Source organism: Pyxicephalus adspersus, chromosome 1 (genome assembly GCF_032062135.1).
Source record: "Pyxicephalus adspersus chromosome 1, UCB_Pads_2.0, whole genome shotgun sequence".
NCBI lineage: Eukaryota > Metazoa > Chordata > Amphibia > Anura > Pyxicephalidae > Pyxicephalus > Pyxicephalus adspersus.
In genome coordinates this window covers 100241474-100265100 of record NC_092858.1, presented here as the reverse complement: position 1 = coordinate 100265100, position 23627 = coordinate 100241474, and the positions used below count along the sequence as shown (strand labels likewise).

At 36.6% G+C, this 23627-nt stretch overlaps 2 protein-coding genes across 3 annotated transcripts in view; both read left to right on the top strand.

Annotated features, from left to right (window-relative positions):
- Positions 1-9760, top strand: part of SNRNP40 (small nuclear ribonucleoprotein U5 subunit 40) — a 13156-nt gene extending 3396 nt beyond the window's left edge. For both annotated transcript variants that reach the window (XM_072420728.1, XM_072420736.1), the window contains exons 3-10: positions 489-582; positions 2213-2378; positions 3105-3227; positions 4213-4333; positions 5283-5365; positions 5445-5506; positions 5608-5711; positions 7228-9760. In XM_072420728.1, the coding sequence (XP_072276829.1) occupies positions 489-582; positions 2213-2378; positions 3105-3227; positions 4213-4333; positions 5283-5365; positions 5445-5506; positions 5608-5711; positions 7228-7274 (800 nt within the window). In that variant the 3' untranslated portion in view covers positions 7275-9760. The remainder of the gene's footprint in view (positions 1-488; positions 583-2212; positions 2379-3104; positions 3228-4212; positions 4334-5282; positions 5366-5444; positions 5507-5607; positions 5712-7227) is intronic.
- Positions 9761-13982: 4222 nt separating this feature from the next.
- Positions 13983-23627, top strand: part of NKAIN1 (sodium/potassium transporting ATPase interacting 1) — a 27066-nt gene continuing 17421 nt past the window's right edge. The window contains exon 1 of the mRNA XM_072420718.1: positions 13983-14594. Within this exon, the coding sequence (XP_072276819.1) occupies positions 14541-14594 (54 nt within the window). The 5' untranslated portion in view covers positions 13983-14540. The remainder of the gene's footprint in view (positions 14595-23627) is intronic.

Sequence of the window (23627 nt, the reverse complement as noted above, 5' to 3'; positions counted from 1 at the left end):
CAATAACTGTGTACTGTAGTCTTCTTCATGGGTAAATAAGGCATCCCCCTGAAAATAAGCCCTAGAGCATATTTTGGCCTTCAAAAAAAAATAAGACGGTGTCTTATCATCGGGGAAACAGGGTATTAGCTGAGTAAACCATCTTCATGGATGTTAAAATGGCACATAGTTGGCTTTAGTGATAATTGTGCCAATTAAAAAAACAAGTGTAAAACAATGTAAAATTTGATTTTGTATTAATCCTTAAAAATCAAAATACCATATAAAAAATCAAAGTAAAAAAATAAAAGCATGAGCACAGCAGCTCTTACAAAAGGTAATGTATTGTGTCAGATCTATTTTAGTTTGGCCCCTATTAATGGTGTCCTCCTTCTATTGACCTGTTTCTAGAATCAAAGGCAAAAATATATATTTTTTGAAGCTAATTGAATGGCTGTTGTCTTGTACCACCTTTTAAAGATTTATAAAAATGTTTCTTTCTATTGCAGTTCTGTGGAACGTGTATGGGGAGTGTGATAATTATGCAACTCTAAAGGGTCATAGTGGGGCTGTGATGGAATTGCATTACAATACAGACGGAAGGTAAGGCATCTATATTCTCACCACTCCATGTCCTACTTGGAGGTATCCATTGTAAAGACTTTGTCAGTTTGTTTTTGCCTTTACAATTACTTTAGCATTTGTTCTGGACAACCAAAGTAACATTGCTAATGAAGATAGTTTCCATTAACATACCAGGCTGAAGTATTTTCCCTAGAAATTTTTAAAGCTGGGTGGGAAGAAGCGGTAGTTAAGTGGTGGGCCCTGTATTGTGAACCTACTTGTCAATAACCACATGAAAACAGCCAAGTTGTGCGCCTGGCTAAAAGTGGCTGGGAAGAACACTGATATTGTATTTAAAATGTTAGAAAAGCAGTGCTTACTTTGCTTAAACTCAACTTCTGCTACTACAATGTGTATGTGGAGGAGATATTGGTAAACAGTACTGGTAGGAGACCAAAAAGTAACACGCTGGTAGGAGATCCTTCTTCACAATCCACATCATAGGAAAAAAAATGGTAAAAACTGGTTATAGTTACACATGAACAATAGGAAGTACTAAAATTTGTGAAGTAAATACACCAGATTCTTTACAATGGGTCTATTTTCTGTGCTTCATTCTTTAGCCTTCTCTAAAGCATTATTAGATTCCGACCATTATGCACCATGTTTGATGTATACTTGTTAGTTTGAAATGGCAGTATAAAGAATAGTAGGGTCCTGGGAGGTAGAAGAGGTACTACAGGAGTTAGTCCTGTCTTTGTGAACCCATTAAACTTACTGTAGTCCAGTAAATTGTGAATCTGTGGATTTTAAAAGATGTTGCCTGGAAGCTCATGATTTGCCTGTTTAGTTTGTTTGTAACCTCCAGGTAGATTTTCAAGATCAAAAAGAATAGTTCTATATATATATTTTTTTAATATTTATATTTCCTACGTAAACTTTTTTTTTTTTTTTATCCTAGTTTGACTTGGTGTCAAACTCTTGCAATTCCCCTTAGCACTACCTGGGAGAGGGAGGGGCAGTACTAACTAGCAGACTATTACCTAGGGATTATGTCATCCTAGAAGTAATAAATATGAAGGCAGAAGCACTTGAACAGATTGTAAGTAGTAGACATGGGTCACTAGAATGGCGAGTATGGCAGCCACTTTGTTGCAAGAGACATTAAAGGCTCTAGTTATAAAACGGGGAATTAGGCATTCCCTCATGGGAATCTTCCTGCTCAATGTGTTTCAATGGTAGTAAGCGATTCCAACGAGGGAATTATATTTTTTTATTCAAAAGACGTGCTGCATTAGATGTCTCTAAGGCAGGAATTTGGTAGGTGCCACTGGTGACTTTAAAGACATGACACGGTGACTTAAGGATTGTCATGTATATTCTTTTTATAACGTGCTCAGTCTTTCACATAGAACAGGCTTGCATTTTAGGGGTCAATAAGTTGGCACAATGTTAAGGAGAGAGAAACAGGACAGCCTCAAAGACTGCAATTCAGCAATTCTCTTAAGCTGTTCTATTCATTAATATTGTTGAGTGTACGTAACAGCTTTTTAGGATGTTGAAAAGTAGGGGTAGAAAGGCTTTCTCCTTGCAATGTACGAATAAATAGCCAAAGTAATGGCATTTTTCTCTTTTTGTTTAGTAAATAAAATTGTGCTTCTTTGTACAGCTTGCTGTTTTCTGCGTCAACTGACAAAACAGTGGCAATTTGGGACTGTGAAACTGGAGAAAGAGTGAAACGACTAAAAGGACACACATCTTTTGTAAATTCTTGTTACCCTGCCAGGAGAGGTCCACAGCTCATCTGTACAGGCAGTGATGATGGGACAGTAAAAGTGAGTACATCGACATACAAAAACTGTTATTGATAGAGCTGAAGATTTTATTCTTTTGACTTGGTGTAGCTTTGAGTAAAGCATTTTAGATGGTAGACTAAAACAGGGTCATTTTTACTGAAGAATTAGCATTGGTGGTTTCCATAGTCTATTGTGAAAAGGATTAGAAACCTTGCATTTAATTATGAACTGTTTACCTTTTGGGGAAATCTAGAGGGCACTGTAATGGGAGAAACACTGGGGTTTCTATTGCCTACCCCCTAAAAAATATCATCTGGTTTTCTCCTGTTTCAATAATATTGGTTGCTTTCCTATAACAAGCATGTAAATGAGAAAGTTGCAGTGAAGTCGAAAGTTTTGATTCTTTTTTTATAATTGTTTCAAGCAAATGTCTCAGGCAGACATGACAGCTGGACAGCTCCCATTTTCAAATAAAAGGGTTTGAAAGACACCCCTCATATCCATTAGGCACAAATTTTCCTTTAACAAATACAATTGGAACAAATTTCTTCATTAGCTCAGTTTAGTTAAAGCAGAACAAAGCTATTCTGTAGTGAAGTAGAGCAGGTGATAGTCTAAGGGAACCATAAAAGTGGTCAACATAAGGTCTAGATGATTGTGATGTAAAGAATAACATGGCTGTGTTTGCAATGGATAAAACCCCAATCAAATATGAATCATTCTCATATTCCTTCTATTTGTCATTATTCATCTTTTCTGTCACAGCTCTGGGACTTTAGGAAAAAGGCAGCAGTGCAGACTTTCCAAAATACATATCAAGTTTTAGCTGTTACCTTCAATGACACCAGTGACCAGATCATCTCAGGGGGCATAGATAATGACATTAAGGTAAGGACCATTTTTACATTTTCTGTATCAGTTACTTAAACAAAGATGACATTCTCCAGCAAAGCATTCATCACGTACGTAGTGTTTGTTCAATAATTTATAGCACTTGGCTGGCCAACTTCACAAGAGAGCCAAGAACTTTGTGTCTGAAACCTTTTCTGAGGCCATTCAAATTGGGAAGAACTAGTTAGAAGGTGGGATAAATACCTGTAAACTTTTTATACTGCCAACCTTAAGCAAACTGTTAACATTGATAGTCACAGCTGCTTAAATTGGTTATCAAAATCCACTGTCACTCAGGCCAAATGCAAAGTATCTTTGTATTTAATTAAAAGCTTTCAGCCATTCTGAATGTACAGGACTGTGTAATGCTATGCACAAAATCTAGAATATCTAGACACCCTGGATTACCAATTTCCTTAAAAAAATCTGACCACTTCTGGTTTTATTCAAAATTTTTTATATTTTTTTTCGTATGCTTAATCATTTGTTTCCTCGACCTTTCCCGCTCTGGACACTTTTCCCTCCCTTACCCCACCCTGTATTTTAACTGCTGCGTTTGGATAGTTGTCTTTTAATGTTCTGGGTATCCTCTTGATTCATGGATGGTTTAGTCTCTCCTGAGATCTGTCTTAAAGGAACTCCAGTTGTATGATTCTCTTATAGGACCTCCCTCTAGAGGGCACTTCACAGGGTGCAGAAAGGGCTTTAAGAATACATGAAATGTGCTGACTAGAATTTAGCTTTAAATGCTACTTATTGGGAATTATACTTTACTTCTCTGAGGCCTTAATCTTGTGTATTTTTATTACTGTACCTGCCAATATTTTCAATTAAATTTTAGAATTGTGCCATACCGACCTGGGGCAAATTTTTAAACATTGTCTCCTTTTAGACCAGGGCTATAAATCCAACCTTAATAAACAACCTTACCCTCTGTCAAATAAAAACAAACCTAATTTTTCACTTTGTTGTTTTTCTATAGGTTTGGGACCTAAGACAAAACAAGCTGATGTACACAATGAGAGGTCACGGTGATTCTGTGACAGGCCTTAGTCTTAGTTCTGAAGGTTCTTACTTGCTGTCAAATGCAATGGATAATACAGGTACTACAAACTTTGCGTAATATATGGAGGTGTGTGGGGTTTGGGTGCTTATTGGATAATAAAATGCAAAGTTGTCTTTGAAATCTTTGGCGAAAACCTTAGAGGATAATAAACTGAGAAATGCCCAAAACAAAAAAAAATCCACTTACCTTCAATCCTGCAGCGCAGTCAATCAGTCTGGTGTCTTCCATCTAGTCCCGGCATCAGTCTTCGCGCCAGGCGCCGCCATCTTCGCCTTTTCTTCCGGGTTCTTCTTCCTACGTTACCCGCATGCATGAGATCGGCAATTTTTTTCCATTTTCAGGGGAAGGCTCCTTCTGCACATGCCCGAGCTGCTCGGGCATACACAGAAGGAGCATCCTAGAGCTTCCCGGGATGCGTGACGTAGGTATCCCGGGAGGCTTTGCGCTCCCATTCATTCTGGATCGCCTGTGCCAGAGGTCTTAAGGTTTAAGCTGGAAGGAGTATTTTTAGTTTTTCCACTAAAAAACAAGCTAATGTTTTGATATTGGCAGATTTCTTTTTGTTATGTCTAGCTGTAAAAATAATTTTATTGATCCAAACAGCAAAGCCAAAATCAATTTTTGTAAAAGTAGGCAAATGGGACATTTCAAATGCTTAAGTTGTGAAACATTTCTTTATTTGAAGTGTATGTAGGGAGAGCATTAAAGAAAATGCAATACATTTCTCAATGTTTATCCCTTTTGAAAACCCTGCAAGTACAAGTTGAAAGAAATTAGGTCAGCCCTGCATAGTTGTCCTTTGCTCTGCTGTACAATAGCCTCTTCTACAAAATGTTTGTAGTCAAAGAGAAGAACCAGAGAGGCTATTTGTACTCCTTTACTACTTGATAAAGCACAGGAGGAAGGGCACACAGGACATCTGTGGATAAAAGAGGAAGAATATCTAGTGCAGCTTGGAAGTGAATCATCTTCTTTGTTTTTTTTAGTACGTGTATGGGATGTTCGACCGTTTGCCCCAAAGGAAAGATGTGTCAAAATTTTCCAAGGAAATGTACACAATTTTGAAAAGGTTAGTGACTTTGATTGCATTAATCATTTGTTATTTGATTAAGTAACAATAAAGCATGACAGACTGTGCTGTTTTTCAGAATTTGTTGCGTTGTTCCTGGTCTTCAGATGGCAGCAAAATAGCAGCTGGATCAGCAGACAGGTAAAGGGAGTTCTTTGTTTTTAGTAACTATTCACACAGCCATTATTGTAGCTTGGCACCAATCAAACAATACATCACCTCTTTTCCTTGTTTTTATCCAGGTTTGTGTATGTTTGGGACACCACATCGCGCAGAATTCTGTATAAGCTTCCTGGCCATGCAGGCTCTGTCAATGAAGTTGTCTTTCACCCCGAAGAGTCAATTGGTAAGTTTTCAGAGGCTAATTATTTTAATTTTTTTTTTTTGTTGCCAACTGTCAGGTGTTGGTAACTAAATTATGGCAGGTGTTGTAATGAGCAAATTTTGTGAAGTGGCATTTTATTGTTTTTATGATGGCCTTTGCCATACCTTGTACTAAAACTGTCTTAATAATACTTGACCTTTTTCACAGCATTTTGTAGATTTTTTTTTTTTTTTTTATGTCTATTCTCTCTGTTTCCTACAAATCACAAATGGTAGCTGATGAATATACAGCCCATATGCATTTCTGCATATGTGAATTGTACCAGAAGCACATTCATATGCATGTATACTTTTCTATACAAACACTGCAGCACAGTAAAAATAGGATTGTCCTTCTACAGAGCAAGGGCTGCTGAAAAATATAGTCCTCTAAATTGACTTTGCATGCAAAGCAGGGAAGGTGAAAGCAAGGGCAACACTACCATCTGAGAGTGATGTAATACATACTTGAAGCAAGCTCTTTGTAGAAAGTGTAATAGGGTGCTTCTATACCACTCAAATCCTTGTTTGGCTCTTTCTGCATTATCATCTATGTGTTAAAAATTCAGCAACCAATAAATGAGAAGGTATAAAGGGCTGGGAGGATTCACATTGTTCTGTACAGTCATGATCACTGCCACTTGATTAAATGAATAAAATAATGACAAACTAGAAGGGACTTTTACCAAACCTTCTCCTGTGGCAGATCTATCACAATCTTTTAAAACACATTCACATGGAAGACACACCTGCAGTAAAGGTCAAATTCACTTTGTTAAAAAGATCCTCAAATTTGTTTTACTAAGGTAGGCTTAAAATTACATTTCTAAATTAGTTTTAGCTGTTTCTTTGCAAGTTAAGTAATACCTTTTTTTAGCTATAAACACACTTTAGCATTTTCTTGTTTATGCTTTGTAACATGAAGGGTTACTGCATAAATATTTATCTTCTTTCCCATATGACCATAAAAAAAATGAATATTTGTGTTTGGAAAACCAGAATTTTTCTCTTTAGTTTGTTCTAAATTTTAGCCCTGGATTTTTGAAATGATGTCTTATCATTTGCACAGCACGCAAGAAGTACAAATGTTATTCGAGTTTTCAGCTTTAGCATTAAAAAAGAAAAATGTTCCTATCCTTAAACGGTGTGGTGTCTGTGTCCCTACCCTGGATTGGCTCTGTTCTCTGAAATCTGTCAATCACAAGACTGTTATGTAGCTTAGTCCTGGCATGCCATTTTTGTCCATGAATTCAGTCATGGTGCCTGTGTTAGAAGACAGTGGCTTATTGTTTGAGCCAAGATACCCTTTGTTCTCTCCCATGACAATTACCAGATGATGCCAAGGTTGCTTTGTCAGTTATTACCAATAAAAATAACTCATTAGGTTTGAGTAAAGCGTTATGTTATAGTATGGTTACCTATGTTTTTTTTTATTCAGACCAGTTAAATTTATGGATGTATGGATGTTGTAGAGTTGACTTTTTTTTTTTCCTTTACAGTTCTGTCCGCTTCCAATGATAAAAGACTATATATGGGAGAAATCTGATGATCAAGAAATAATTCTTAGTTATATGTGTTTATTTGCTGTACTGTTCACTTTTTAAAGCTGACCCATGTACCTAATTTTTTTTTTTTTTTTTTTTTTGTTAATTTTATTTTGTATGAAAAACTTTTAATACAGTTTTAGAAACTGACATTGTGTGTATGTTATAGAATTTTACTATTGATAATTGGCATATCACTTCACTTGTATCTGTGATGCACTGCCCAGAAAATGGTTTACTATCAGCTCTTCAGCAGTGCATCATATTTTCTGCAGGCTTTAAAAAGAGGTTTCTAAATATGTGAATGGCATTTTGAGACTGATACAGGGTCTGAGAAAAAAATATTTTCCAAACAAAATGTAGTTGCATAAAATATGTGCTTCATTCTGGCAGGAGGCTTTAATAAATTCTCCTGGTGAGTGATGTCTTGGTCATACGCGTTCATGTATTAAAACACAAAGTTTTACCTGAGGGCAATACTCAGTGTGCAAAATGCATATGAGAAGTGTTGTTGGTGGGAAAAACATACCCTTAGTGAAATGAAGTCTTTGGTTCCCTATTATGAGTGAGAGTTAGAGGGCTGCCATGCTGGAAAACCTGTGGTTCAAGTTGGGGTGAAACAAAGAAAAAATCCCTACTGTAACTTTGAACTGACAAATTGTACACTGCCATAAACTGTCTTGAGGTTTTAGCTGTCTAGCTTTTCCTAGTTCTCTAATTGTACATTGTAAATCTAACATGGAAAGTGTTTGGCTCAGACATTGTAATCATTATAAAGGAGCAGGGACAGGACGTTTATAATTTGGACCATTAGTGAATTAACAGGACGCAATAAATGTAGTTCTTAACCAAAGATCACTGCCTTAAGGGACATGATGAAGAACTTTAAAGGATTAAAAAAAAAAAATAATCAGTTGCTATTCTGACAGTGTATGCTTGGAGCTGTCATTCTTTTACTTGCATTATAGCTTATTTGCAGGCGGCAGGCAGCCAGTGAAGCGGCAGGACATCTAATAGGCACCTGCATATTCCAGGTCAGGAACTCGCTAGTACTGAAGGAAGAAGAAGTATGATTAACTGAAGCAAACACCTAAAAGGGATCAATAAATCAATACTTTTGGGTCAGTTTTACATACAAACAGCTGTCAGATAGCTTCTTTTTTTTCTAGAATTCTAGATCAGAAAAAACACCCAAGAAAAATCTGAGTGTAAAATGCAAATGCAGAGTGGCAGGTGCCTATCATACTCAGTTATAAAGAAAAGATGTGACGATTTTTTTTACCAAAGATCCTGAAAGATCTGGAATGTCTTCAACTTTGTCAACTCTTGAAATTTGAGATTTTTCAACATGTTCACAACCTAATTTATTGTCAGCCAAGAGGTTTTTGAAATGTTGGTGGATACCTCCGAATCTCCAAATTTTTTTGCAGCATTTTGAGCCATCTAGTGATATTTTTTGGAACAACTTGTCACTGTTGGTAAACATGGTTACACTTCTATGCTTTGGAGACAAAACAGATCAGATTTTTTAATGTTCTCCAGGACTGGAGAATAACGATTATCATGGGGAGAACCTGTGTGACCAAACAAACCTGTAATTGATTGAAAACATTTGCTAACTAATAGCAAACGAATTTTAGAAAATTCCAGGTTTTGTTGGATCGCACAGGTTCTCCCATGAAAGATTTTCTTCCCTAGTCTTGGAAAGCTGCAATGAATCAGGCCCCTTGTATTGAAGTTTCTGTACAGATTAAATTAAATTACAGAAGAAATGTAGCACCCAAAGGTAAGCAGGAAGGGTGTATGGCCACAGTTTTTTGGTATAAGAAGGGCCTTTTGATGAAATCCTTGGAACGGTCAAATGATTTATTTATAGTGCTACTCTAACTTATTATGCAACTTGGAGAAAGCGTTGAAGAATTTTGAAGGAAGCCGCTGAAAGGTGTTCTAATTTTGTAGGAAAATACATCTGCTCACAAGGCACTTAGAACTTTTAAGAATTTGGGGTTGAGTTCACAGCCCATCCACCCTACTCAACAGATCTTGCCCCATCCAACTGTTCCTTATTTTGCAAACTTAAAAGATTCTGAAAGGTATGACATTTTCTAATGATTCAGAGTGATTATTTTTTAGCAAAATGCTAATTACTTTCTGATTTTTTTGGACCTGAGCTAATAATTCCCCAAATGTATTGTAAATATGTTTTGTGCCCTATTACAGAGCATGGAATGTGTGAAAGTATTCTGTGTTTATCCAGCTGTTTTTACATTTTCAGCTATGCAAGCTAAATGTTCTCTAGGGTTTTTATTCTGCAATAGATACATCCCTTAGTTTTATACAATACAAATACTCTTTTACAAAAGAAGTAAAGTTAGGTTAATATATAATATTAGTGACAAATAGCAGTGCTGTATTTTGAACAATATTCTTACCTGGAAAGTAGAAGAAATAAAGATTACATTCAATTGGATGCTTGACTTTTACATGATGGCTCCATGACTCTTTCCTCCTTTTCCCTGGAAACAGCATGTCTAGAGTACCTAGAGGATAGACGGTCCTCTACCAGCTGCAATTGGGGGGTACTCTGGGGGTGACTGGAGAAAGTTGTAGTATCGAGGTTTCTGGATGGCAGGGGTAATCTGAGTCAGTAATTCAGTGGTAAGTGTGCTGGCTGCCAAATCATTGCAGTACTAGAAGTGTTGGCAAAAATGTGCAGTTGGTGTGCTAGGAGGCAAGAAGCTTCAGAGTCAGTTGTACAGGGGGTTAAATTCTCCTGTTACTAATAACTTTTTGTTGCTATCCTCAGTAGATTAAATGAGTTGTAGGCTTCACAAATAAGATATTAGTAACATGAGACTTCCTGTGCACATTTACTGCATCTGTAAATAGAGAAGTTAGAGGAAACTGCCTGCACTGGTCCTTTCTGAAAATAGTATAGACTCTTTGGATGACCCAAAATGGCACACATGACTGGCACATGCAGAGTACTCGCAGGCAGGTATTATTATTATGCCATTACTACACATAAACCATAGTATTGACATTAAATGTAGGCCAGTACCAACACAACAGCCATAGCCAGTGAGAAGCACATTCATAGATCTCTTCCTCTTCAAGGAATGGGCAAACTTCCTGCTTGTCATATACATGAGGCTTTGTAACACTTCATGGTTTTTCAATAGATCCAAAATTGTCTTCATCTGGTTAGTAGTTAATCTCGGCACAAAGTAAACGGTAATACCCCCTGGGCAATGTTATGCATACCTTATGGGATGCTGCATTTGACAACAATTTTCATCATAAGTCAGTGAATAATGTAATTTTTAGTTCAGTCCTTAACATGTTAAAACTAAAACACAAAATATTTTATTGCCTTTTTTTTTTGTCAGTGCTATTACAAGGGCATAGCAAATAATGAAGTTACCTTGGATTCAGGTATTGTGTTCCTATGAAGTACTTGCTTGTGTTTTTGACAGTGCTATCATACCGCCATGGTAAAGTTACCTTGAATTAAGATATTTTGGTCACAGTATGTACTGGATATTTGTCATTTTTTGTAATTGACTGACTAGGCAAAGTATTGACAATGACTTTTGCACCGATATCAGTTTACAGGGATGACCAACAATTAAATCAAGCATCCAATATGCACTTCAGGCTAGAATTGGCTTGTATTACCTATGAGAAAAAACTGTTTATTGTTAACTTTTGCTCTTCATGGGACATAAACATTGCTACATATGTTGAAAAAAGCCCACCTAATTTAACCATTAATATTTTTTATTATATATTATTTGTATGTATTAAAAAATTTTTGATTAGGTCCATGGTAAGCACTGACCCAAGTGTGGGCTAATATCTGCATTATGCTTTCAATTAAGATTTACTCAGCAGGATATAATGACGGCTGACCTTGGTAAGTTCAGAATTTATATGTAAAGGACATGGTGAAACAACCACTAATTTCTTCAAAAGGTAGAAATCTGCAATGAATCTATGCAACATATTAGGATTGTCTAGGTTTTTGTGTTCCAAATCTGGAATTGCATTGATGACATATATTTGTAATAGAGGCATCATACCATGGCCATATGAGGAATTCCAGTACTTATTTAAAACCATGCAAAAGGTCAGTTTTAGAGGAGGAGACGTGAGGAACATTCAGTTGGGCCACATCTATTTATATACAACTGAAATTTAGAAAAAGTCCAATAAACTGGACTGGCCTAGTGAACTGTCCATTCTCTCCAATGCCTGGGGTGCCAAATTTTTCCCAGAAAAGGAGGACAGATAAATACTCTCACTTTCGGGGGACACTAGGTGAGGGCACTATACCAGGGCACACAACACTGGGACACTAACAGAGGGAACTAGAACAGGAAGCACCTAAAGGGGGAGGGAGGCAGGCAAGAAACGTGCAATAGGGGACACTATAATGGCCATCACCTACTTTCATTTTGTCTAAAATTGGGCCCCACCTACAACCACACTTTTTTTTTTTTTTTTTTTTTTTTTTTGCTGTTGCCTGTGCCACATCTTCCCCTTTGTTATTGACTGGAGGCGCCCTGGAACTCTGGGATCCTATCAAAATGGTAGACAAGGGCAAAAGACTGTCACCACAGAGACACAGATGAGGAAGAGGAGTTATCAGAGCAAGGAAGTGAAGACTAATTGCTACGTAATATTTCAGCTGAATTTTAATAAAGAATTTGAACAGTTATTACACTGCATACTAATTCAGCAACAGAAAAGTCAGACAGGTAACAGTTCAGAAACATACTAAGTTTACTGCTAATAACAAATAAAGCAAAACTGAACACTAAGCCAGCAGTTTGGAAAAGGAATCATAACTGTAATTAGAATTCGCTGACAAAAGTATATAAAGCTGTACCTATAATATCACTCTGAAATAGTTGTTTCTAATTTAGCTAGGAAGTTTAATTGGCTTGCATCCACATGGTGTGCCAGGAAAATATTTTCTGAAGCATCCTTTCTCAACCTTTTCACCATGTGAGAACCCCTTGAAAAAACTTTCGGGTGTTTTTAAATTTACTATCCACAGCTCAAACTACATTAATCTACATTAATCCCTGCTCTGACGCGTTTCACTTTTACATGAGCTTAGTCGTAGGGCTAATTTAAGGGTGAAACTCATTCAGAACATGTTGTTTGCTCCATCTAAACAAAAAATAATTTGAGTTGGGCTTCAAAAGAAGATTTCATAAATAGTATGTACTATATATCCATGTATGCACTCCCTGGGATGCCAATCTTTGGATTGAAAATAATAAATATTGGATAATTAGACCTGCATTTAAATGTGGAAAGGTGACCATAGCTCTGATCAGATCTGTCATCAAATCACTTGTAGAACAATTAATATTTTCGAGGCACTTGTACCATGTTGCAGTTCAGTGTTTACCTCTGAAGCTAAAACTGCTTATTATAGGATAAGCTTGTTATATGGCATAAATAGACTGGACAATCTAATATTAAATAAAAAATATCTATGCTCCATTTATCCATTTATACTTGGCTGACCAAAGAAAATTTCATCTAAACCAACCTTATGGTTGGCAAGGTTAACAACATATGTGAGCCATTTAATGTGCACAGCAGGCAGAAAATCAGTTACCTTCAGTATTTCTAAAACTGCTAAATTATGTTCCAGGCAGGTAGCTAAGTATGCAGTTTACATGTACATACACTGCCTTGCCTGTCAAAGGATTTGTAATGGTGTGTAGCTTAGTCTTGTGATCCAGAGAACCTCAGCATACAGCATAGCAAGGTTGGTGACCATTAATATTTTCTCTCATGCCCTTAGCATCTCTCCCTCAAGCCATGGGCGCTGGCAACTCCTAGGTTGTGCCACTTCCTCATACTGTTTACATATAAAGTAGTGAATCTGCATATATATAAATTTTATATCAAATATGCAAGAGATTGTAAAAAAAGTATTCTGATAGCAGCAGGGACAAATATGCCCCAGTGGGGGAAAAATGTACCAGAGGAAGGTTGTAGGTAGATGTCTCCATCCTGTGACTGTGTAAAGCAGTGGAGTTTTGACTCTGGGTACTGCTGTACAGAATAAAGCATATATAACAACAGATTTGGGTACCTATGCTAGTTCTTTGTGAAATACAATCAGTGTTTTCATGGCAAAATGTTGTATATGTGTGTGGAGTTCAGCTATGAAATTCATTCATTTAATATCATAGAATTCGTGTTCCAGTTGTACTGCGTGTGTTTTTTGGGGTGATTTAGATATAGATATAGATGTAGATATATAGATACATGAGGCATTTTTTATAAAGGATCAGTTTATATTATCAGTCCTTTCTAGGTAGACAGAGGGGTAATTTCACCTATGTACTGGAAAGAATAGTGGACAAGTACCTAATGAAAATGTCAGGACAGAAGGCTAACTTGGTTAAGTTGTGGAAGGACCACAGATCTGGTCAGAGGTGAAAGGGGCCAGTAAACAGCTATTCTTTGTGATAGTGTCAGGGAAGAAGGGAATAATGAATTTCACAAACCATGGTGAATTACATGTGAAAGGCGGCTTGGGGAAGGGGGGTTACTGATGGCTTTGTATACTACAAAACAAAGCATTTCTCTGATTCATCACATGGATACACAGATAACTGAAAAAGAAATGCGATGCTGATATTTATTTTGGATGCTGAGTAATGATGTGTGAGAGGTGAAGATGGACCAGCTTTTCCAATGCTGCATTTGGCACACAGAATATATCCAATTTTCTCCTGCAATGTAACAAAAGAGATTTTGCATCTGGTGTTCATTCTCTGGTGTATATAAAAAAGGGGGTGGCAAGTAGTGAGTGTGAGCCCCCTCTCTCATTTACCTCCTCCTCTCTCCACACCCAGGGTCTGGCCAGGAAGGAGTGAATAGCATGTTCCCAATACTTACTACAGAAGAGGAAGGCTGGGTGAATCCTTATAGGGTGGGTGGGTGTGTGTGGCTTGTCCTCTCTGCCTGCCACTCCTATCCTCCCCCCTCTCATACACAAAACACACAATAGACCAACACAAAGAGGACATAAGGTTGAATGCTCCTCCTCTCCCATATACCATGTAGATTTGTAGGGTGGCATTTCTAAACATGGTCCTGTAACCCATCAGGCCTTTTCATGCCAAGGAAAATGCAGAATACCCTAGGCTAAGGAGCTGACATTTGCAAGGATTTCCCTATCATATCAGGATTGTCTACACCAAAGCCTGCTATTGTAGGATAAAAATCCATCCACTATGGGCAAATGCACTGGGAGATGTACCTTGGTTGGGATCTGCTGCCTGCAGCTGGTGAGTTAAAACAATAACCGGTATGATTGGATTCTGAGAAACAGTAACAGGATTAACACATCATTACTATATATACATCGATGAGGCTGTGCAAATGATTCATTCCATCCTATTATGTCCATTCAATGAATGGTTAGATTGCAAGCTCTTTAAGCAGTTAATATTGTATATAAAAAGCCTTGTATATATTTTGCCTTATGAAATGTAAAAATGAATTGTGCAGTCAATAGGGAATTTCACCAATAATTGCTACCAGTTTTGTATACATTGTTTATAATGCATGTAGTTCTTATATGCTATATATAATCTATCTATCTATCTAATCTATCTAATCTATCTATCTATCTATCTATCTATCTATCTATCTATCTATCTAATCTTTTTATTGTGTCTGCACACTTTCTTTTGATACTAGCATGAAAGGATTAGTTTATGAACACAATGAAATGTCAACACTGAAGAGGCCAGTATTATGCTATAACTGTCAATTTATTATTTTTGGTTTCATATACATATATATTAGTAATAATGACTTGCCTTGTCTGGATAATGAGCTATAGTTTGTAATATACCCTTAAAGCTTGGTTGGTGGGTCTGTTTTTTTAAACTATATAAAAAAAGTAGAATTTTTTTTTTGTAAGCACTGATGCGTTGCAGAATTTTATGATTATTATTGTTATTATTAATAATTATCTTTTATTTATACAGCTCCAACCTATTACACAGAGCTGTACAGTAAATAAGTATAAATAAAGTAATATTTTGGATATACTGTATACATGACATTCAGCAGGAATAGAACATTTAACCAAATGAATGAATGTATTTGAATGGCAGGCATGTCAAGGCTATAAGTGCATGTTATTTGGACAGCTCATCACACCTATCTGGAGAATAGAGGTATGGCTGGTGTCACATGACAGTCTTCCATGATGGATTACATAGCAGTCAGTAAACATATCTGGTCATAAGAATCATCAAATGAAACTTTCATTGTTTCAAAAAAGAATAATGTGTAAGAGATAATATAGATGTGGTGAAATATTTATAAAGACCTTATCTTTTATTATCTTGAATTTTATACTCTGTGTCCCTAATATACAATAGATCAGTGAGAACACATAAGTAGCCAAAGTAGAGCAAATATCACATGCTTTATACTTTACAGTAGACCATTATTTGGAAAAAATAGGACTCAACATGTTTCCAATAACAGATATAACTTGAATTGATAGGAGGCTGACAGCAGTATTTTTGGGTATGAAAGGGTTAGCCTAGTTCCAATGGATCCCAGTATAGGGAGCTGAGTATTTTTTTAAAAAAAGTTGTCATTAGGGGAAATCAGTATGAGGGTTAGTATAAGGGTTAGTGTCATAGGGAGGATAAAAGTTAGGGTTGAAGTGAGGGGACCTCAGGCTAGGACATTGTGCCAGGAGCCCTATACCAACAAATACTATAGATGACCTCTTGGCACTGGAATCTAGTGTATCAGATGTTGTGTGTAAGATATGCAGAAACTTTATTGTCATTATTAGTAACATCCATAGTTGTTTTTACTTATTTGTAGAAAACAAACCAGAAAGAATATTTTCAATTAGTACTCATTTTGAGTTATTAAAAACAAAAAATTCCAGAGTTACCTTTCAGATGCTTACATGCTCCTGATTTTTAATGCGGTAGTCTATTTGCAAAATAATAGACTCTCCCAGTAGTGGCTTTTTGTATTTCAAACAGTACAGACCTTAAAATCCTTTTAAATGAATGCTGAGACAAGATCAGTTAGCCATGTGGAGTGTCAGTTGTTTCCTGTTAGATGGACAGACTGTTAGGATGCCCATTGACAGACATTCTGTATGTTACCCAGGAATCACCCATAGGTTGACATTAGATCATTGATTGCACCAGGAATATCCTGCATTCATGCTGTGATGGTTGGCAACATTGCACAGACATTTGCCCACAAACCTTGTAATAAAAACAGACATCAGAAACATCCATGTTGTCACAACAGAGGCAGGACTGGGCTTTCTATGGGCACCTTTAGGCTTGCTCTGAGAAGAAGAAAATATTAAGCAGGTTGCACTGACAAAACAAGCTTTAAATATACTGTATACTTTAAATATAATGTAAATCCTTCAGAGACTGAATAATAGTAGACAATAATAGACAATAATAGTAAGATATTGTAAATATTACCGTTTACCTTCAATGATGATATTACATAAAACACAATCACTAGCAACCAACCAGGCTGTTAAATGGCCTAATCTCCACACATTAACTACAATTGCTGAAACCCGATATATATTATTGGTTGTTAGAGGTTAATGCACTGTACATATCACTAGTTGGTTTTGGACTGCCCTAATCATAGTAGTTTTAACAGGATAGATCACAGACTTTATTATTATTATTATTATTATTATTATTATTAATAATAATAATAAAAATAATAATAATAAACAGTATTTATATAGCGCCAACATATTACCTTGAGCTGTACATTACATAGGGGTTGCAAATGACAGACAGGTACAAACAATGACACAGGAGGCCTTTATTTGATGCTGTGAGAACAGTTTACCCTATTTCCGTGTCAAAATGCTGAAATGGGAATTCTGGGTTACTGCATGTTATTTTTCTTTTTACTGTATTTATTAAACTTACATTCCTGTATTGTAGTTTGCAATTTCTCCAAAATAGCAATGTATCAAATCTACTAGATAATATATATTATATAGCCTGTATTATTAACCTAAATGATGGTATTTATATATATATATATATATATATATATATATATATATACAAAAATTATACTTAAATTTATATAGAGTAGTATAGTCTTGTATAGAGTAGGTAAGGCCTAGTCTCCAATGGCTTTAAACACCAGCTTCAAATGGATGCTTTAAAAGCCTCTGAAACAAATCCCATAGCTTTTCATTGAAAGCATTTGGGAAGTTTTCACAGTTGCTTTAGCCTTACCTTGCTTAAGTTTCCAGTCTTCCTGTGTTGCCCTATGATGTTCTAAAGCTGAATCAAAGCACAGCTAAGGGCATGTTGTGTTTTCCTCACTTTGCAGCCCGAAGCCTTCTCAAAGCTGCTGGAGACAAGGCCTAAGCGTTAAAAAGAATATTATACTGTCTATGTCCTGTCAGGGAGTTTTTCTTTTCCAGTCTTGGAGGTACAATAGGAAGTAAACATAAATCCTCATAAAGTAAAGAGAATTTCCATCTTAGGTATTGTTAGCACAATATTCCCCACTAGAAGATTTTCACTTACTTCTTGCTCATGAAAACTCCAAAATGTTGGGGTTCTGTCTTAGTGACAATGGTAGCCAGGACTAAGTGGGGAATTACTCTCCCCAGTGAAGAGCAATACAATAATACCTTTCACAGCAAGTCTGTGGGAAAATACAATTTAGTTGGAGATTCATCCATGGCAATTGGTGGGAGGTCAATGAATTTATGAAGTTGCACTACAAACCTGAAAAATAGGGTTACCTCAGAATACCTGTTACCAGTCTCCATAAATGATGCTTGATTCTTAACATTTTGCATACATTTATATTTTATTTTGCTTAGTTTTTAAGATTCTGAAACACAACCTGTCTTTTATTACTAAATACATTAATGTAGAGTGACACACTTGGTCATCACAAAGGAGAATGAATCTGTCTTTGCCATTTATAAGGTGGTCACTAAACAACCATATCCAACCACATTATATATAGAAACACAAGGCTCACATATAGCCGACAAATGCAGTTCATGTGTAATGTATGTACCATGTGGTGCCCATATGGTAAATACATCTAACAGCAGCTGCACTGGACATTACAGCCCACAGCCTTCGTAATGGAGATGAAATATCAAACCAAAGTGTCCTCACTGCTTCACAATCACCGCACCGTAGTCACATGGATGTGCTTAATGCTGGCCATACACTATTCAACATTTAGACATAAGATTTAATAAACACATTCAACTATAAAAAAAAAAAACAGGAAATTCTTTTATCGGTGTATTTATTCAGAGAATTTGCTGTTTACTATTACATCAGGACTGTTCCCATTGGTAGTAAACAGCAGGACGCACTCCCTAAAAACCCGCAATCCAATGGAAGCATTCACAGATATTTACTATAACAACTGGCAAAGCTGTGTCCTTAGTAAATGACAGGCTCTAATTGACCAATGTTGTCTTGGGAGCACTGCTAGTTGAATACAATTGTCTCTGGTAATACCAAATGTTGGATGTTAGAATCATAATGTTCATGGTGGTAATCTTGGTAATCAATCAAAACCAGATTGACATTGATCACTATTGATTGGTTACCTATTTATCTAATCATTAACTACATCATCTAATCATAGGCTAAAGACATGACTCAGATATGGTATGTAGACTGCTAGTAGCACTTTGGAATCCAATGGCAATATTTAAAAGTATAAAGCTAATGTAATGTATAGTGTTCTTTGAGATATTGTTTTTACTTATTAGGTTCTGCACTACCTTTAGGGCTCTATTTATTAAACAGGGAATCTGACATTTGCTCAAACATTCCCTGGTGGGAATCAGTTAATGCAATTGAAACAGATAGACCTGGAGGATTCCCACAAGAGAATGTCTAATTCCCTGTTTTATAAATAGAGCCCTAAAGGTAGTTTTATGTTTTTTATTCATTTTTATGGCACAGCAAGTATAGGAGAGAGGGAGAGACCAACCATGCACCCAGCTTTTGTTTTGAAGACCTATAATACTTTGTCAATAGTCGGTTAAACTTATAAATCTGTAAAAAAAATGTTTTAGTACATAATTAATGCATCTAAGATTTCTCAGCAGCATTTAAGTACTGTACAAGTTGAACATTTACAGATGCCTATTAGTTTCCCATGAGATCATACTACTCCTTTCCATAGCAATTTATTCTTTTTTCATCTCATCAGATGGACAACACCATCTTTGTTCAGGCATTATGTCAGCATTAATGCATTAAGGTCAGCACCAACTTTCTAGACTGAAATACTGGCTCAAGAATGACAGAATCATGTTAAATCCTGGTACATGTGCATTTTTTGGCTTTGTTTATTTCTAACACAGGTCTTCCCCTTGCTGCAATCCCTCACCTTGTAAACCAGGTTTCTCAACCAAGATTCCTCCAGTGGTTGCTAGGAGTTCTCTGAGCAATGAGCAATCTGTAAGGGTAACATTCTTCTCACTGGTCAGCAATGGAAGAGACATTCTTCCCACAGACTAGCACACTGATTTACTGTATGCTGTAGATCTAGTAATATAGTAGGTTTTTTTTAGGATCTGAAATTTATGGGTCCCCTTATGTTAAAAAGGTTGAGAAAGGGTGTTGTAAGCTATTACAATGTTGCAATCTGGTTTCTAGGTCTGGGTAACATTCATTCCTGCCTGCAGATAGCATATCAGCCTAGCCCAAGTCCCTTGATGACTGCTTTTCAATGATAAGAAGCTGAGCAGAGCAATGATACTGTTGCTCTGTGCCAGAATGTATTCATGTAAAATTATAAAGTCACTTAAAAAATATTATATCACTTTTATATGGCATTATATTCATCAATTTCACACCATGTATTACCATAATAAAACATACAAAGCACCCAAAGCCATTAGAATTGTGAGTTGTTTTGTATAGTCATTTTTTTGTGACATCTGTTGGTTTGATGTGAGTACTGTTTGATAAATGTAAAACCCAAGGATTAAGACACAAATTGATCATAGCTTGTTATAACAGCAGGCCAATTTGGCAAGAGTGTTTTAAAGAACTGTAGTTAGATCCATCTTAGTAAGATGATCTTCACCCTAATAGTGACCATTTCAATCATACTTTGTGGAATTAACATCATGGAAATGCTGCTCATTTAAACCAACTCACTATTTTGGATGATGATCTCAAAATAGACATAATGAATATACTTCACTGAATAATGGTAATAAGTGGCTTCCATTAATTCCAAGTGCTGCCTGGTGCCCCCTTCAAGGAAGGAGTCTTATTAAAAATTCATTTTGTGGGGCTGCATTTTTAAAGAGCCTCATGTAAATGGGAAGCACTGCTTAACTCAGATGTGAAAGGGATTCTCATGCTACATAATACAGACATTCCCAGTCTACTGGTGACCTTTAACCCTTGTCCCTTCTCAAATTCCTTATCCTTCTCATGACGCACCCAGGGAACCTAAAGGATGACTTTAAGTAACTGAAATCCCTGCAATTTCCATGAAAGCTTTGCCAGTAATCCTAGGGTTGCTTGTGAATTGAGGACTAACATAGGACAGGGCCACATATGGATAATGAGCTCCTATTGGGACACTCTGGTTTGCTGGGAATTGCCTGTTCTTGCAGTGTGGAGCAGCTGAATTAATGTTTGTGAATAGTCTATACACAATAGGCTTCATGACATTTGCAATTCATTGTTAAAAGACCCATAAAGCTATTTTCCTAAAAACTGGAACTGAATCCAAGAAATACGTAGAGGAAATTAGAACTAGACCTGAGAAATTTCCAACACTCATATTTATTAAAAAAAATGTTTACAACTATAAGAAAATGGATCATATTTTGGCAAGTATTATTATGGGACTTTGGAAAGTATTAATATGTGATATTTTTATAGTGCCGACTTATTATTCAGCACTGTACAGAGTCATAGTCAGGTGTTGTCAATTGTGTCACTAACTGTGCTTTAGAGATGTTCACAATCCAATGTCTCTAACACAGTCCAAGGCCAATTTTTTTGAGGAACTGATATGTTTTTTGGAGGAAATCCACTGAAACACAGGGAGAACATACAAACTCTATGCAGGTAGTGTCCTAGCTAGAATTCAAACCTAGAGCCCAGTGCTAGCTCCAGAACCCTCATGCCATTTTTTTTGTCAAGGCTTTCACCTGATGAATGAATAGGAAATTGTAAAAAAAATGGAGGCCAATTCCAGGGCAGAGTTACATCAAGTTGGGGCAGAGATTAACTGAAGTGGAGCAAACGTAAAGGGTCTGTTCACCTTAAAGCATGTATTTTTTTTTTATTTCTTAAGGAATCTATTGGACGTTTATCTGTTCATCTTCTTAATCTGCTCACCTATTATGGCCACTTTAAAAGTACCACTCTCCCTACTGTATTTTGTATCTATTTTTTAATATAGGAAATGTAACAGGCTGAGTCAGGTACATATGGGTTGCAAATAAGATCAGATTGTTTGCTGGTATCCAAGACCCAATATGAAAAGCCAAAAACAAAACTGAACAAATTGCTCACTAGAGATTGCTCAGCCAGGTGATGTGTACATGGGTGCAGACTTCCTATGAACATAGTATGGGTGATGTCCCTTCTGCAATAATGCATCTTGCCCTGCCTGAATGCCCCAGGTTCCTGGATGTCAAAGCTAAGCTGGGCATGTGCAGCGTCATCTTTGGTTGTCATGAAAACCCAGCAATCCCAGTAGCATGAGCGTTACATCATCCCAGCACAGCCAATCAAGACTGCCAAAGATTGTCTGGAAGAGGACCGAGAGAAGGGAGACGGCAGCGCCCTGCGCTGGAATATGCACAGGTGAGTCACACGGTTATAGTTCTGTTTTAAATTACATAGCCCGGTCACCTCCCTTCCACAGCCTGGGATTGGACAGTGAAGGAACAGATGCTAACAAATAAAGTGATCCCTCTACTACTTGTTTTTTCCCAGCACATGTACATGTGAAAGATTTTCATTGGTGCTGATACACTGGGGATTATAGGAGGCTAGTAGCAAGACAAATTTGGGTATTTACACTAGTTACATTTAAAAATAATTTTTTTTTTTTTTTTTTTAGTAAATACCTTCATTTATTGATTTTTTTGATTTATTGATGTCTCTTTAAATCTTTGTTTATCTTTATATGTCTCAGAATAATCCATAGCTTGCCATGATGTTCGTAGTATTAATTTTTATATTTTTTATATTTTCACACATTCAATGTTTTATATTGTTTCTGGTAGTCTGCCTGTCCACACCCTGTCTGTATTTTCTCTCCTAATTTTGAATCTCTCTACAGTTCCTTATGTCTGAGGCTCTTGTCTGTGCAGCTTTCACTTCTCTCATTTTTCAGTCCAGTGAGTCTGTTCATTTGCACTTTTCATTCTCAGCCTTTATTTGCCATTGGTTTGAAGCAAGTAGAAAAAGAGGAGATTAATTGGGGGGAGGGAAGAGGGTCGAGATGGAAAAATTGACCGTCTAGAATAAATAGCTTCTATGTCTTTGCTGCAATACTTCACTCTATAGCTACATAGTTTTAGTGATCCATAATTAGGTCATCATGATTTATAATATTCTTGGTGCAGTATCCCATCTCATACCCAACCCATCTAATACCGTCAACATTTGTAAGCGCACAAATTGGCACTGTCCACACAGAACTTCCATCAAAAATGTAAAAATTAACTTTGAAATGCATACAAGGGGCTTAGCCTACCTGTTAAGTATTTCAATCTACACCAGTCCTGTTTGTTGGTAATTCCGAGAATCCCCAATTTTGATGGAAAAAGAATTATCCCCAAACACACCATACTGCACATTTCTTGTTGCCTCTTACAATAAAGTCTCCCGTAAAACAGTGCATTCAGGGCCAGTTTTAAGGGCAATCTGAGCAATTGACCAATGACTCCACCTTAACTAATTGGCAGGGGGGCAGGAAGCTGGAATGCTGTGTATTTGAGGCCTAGAATTCTCCCTACCAGGACTTAGATGTCTTTATTTGATAAGTTTTACAGGAGAAAGTTAGAGAGGAAGTTACAACACAGGCTTTAGAATGTGCACATCCAGTGATTCTCTGAGATGCATTCTCTACTATTGGTTGACCTCTCATGGCCATTCATCCCACAGACCATAGAAGAGCATTTTTCCTGCTGTTCCCAAATGAATTGGTTTTAGCAGGGGTTCTCTGAGACCTAAAAATTATTTTAAAGGTTCCTTTGAAGTAAAAAAGGTTAAGAAAGACTGGATTAGATATTTAATACAATAAAACCACTGAAC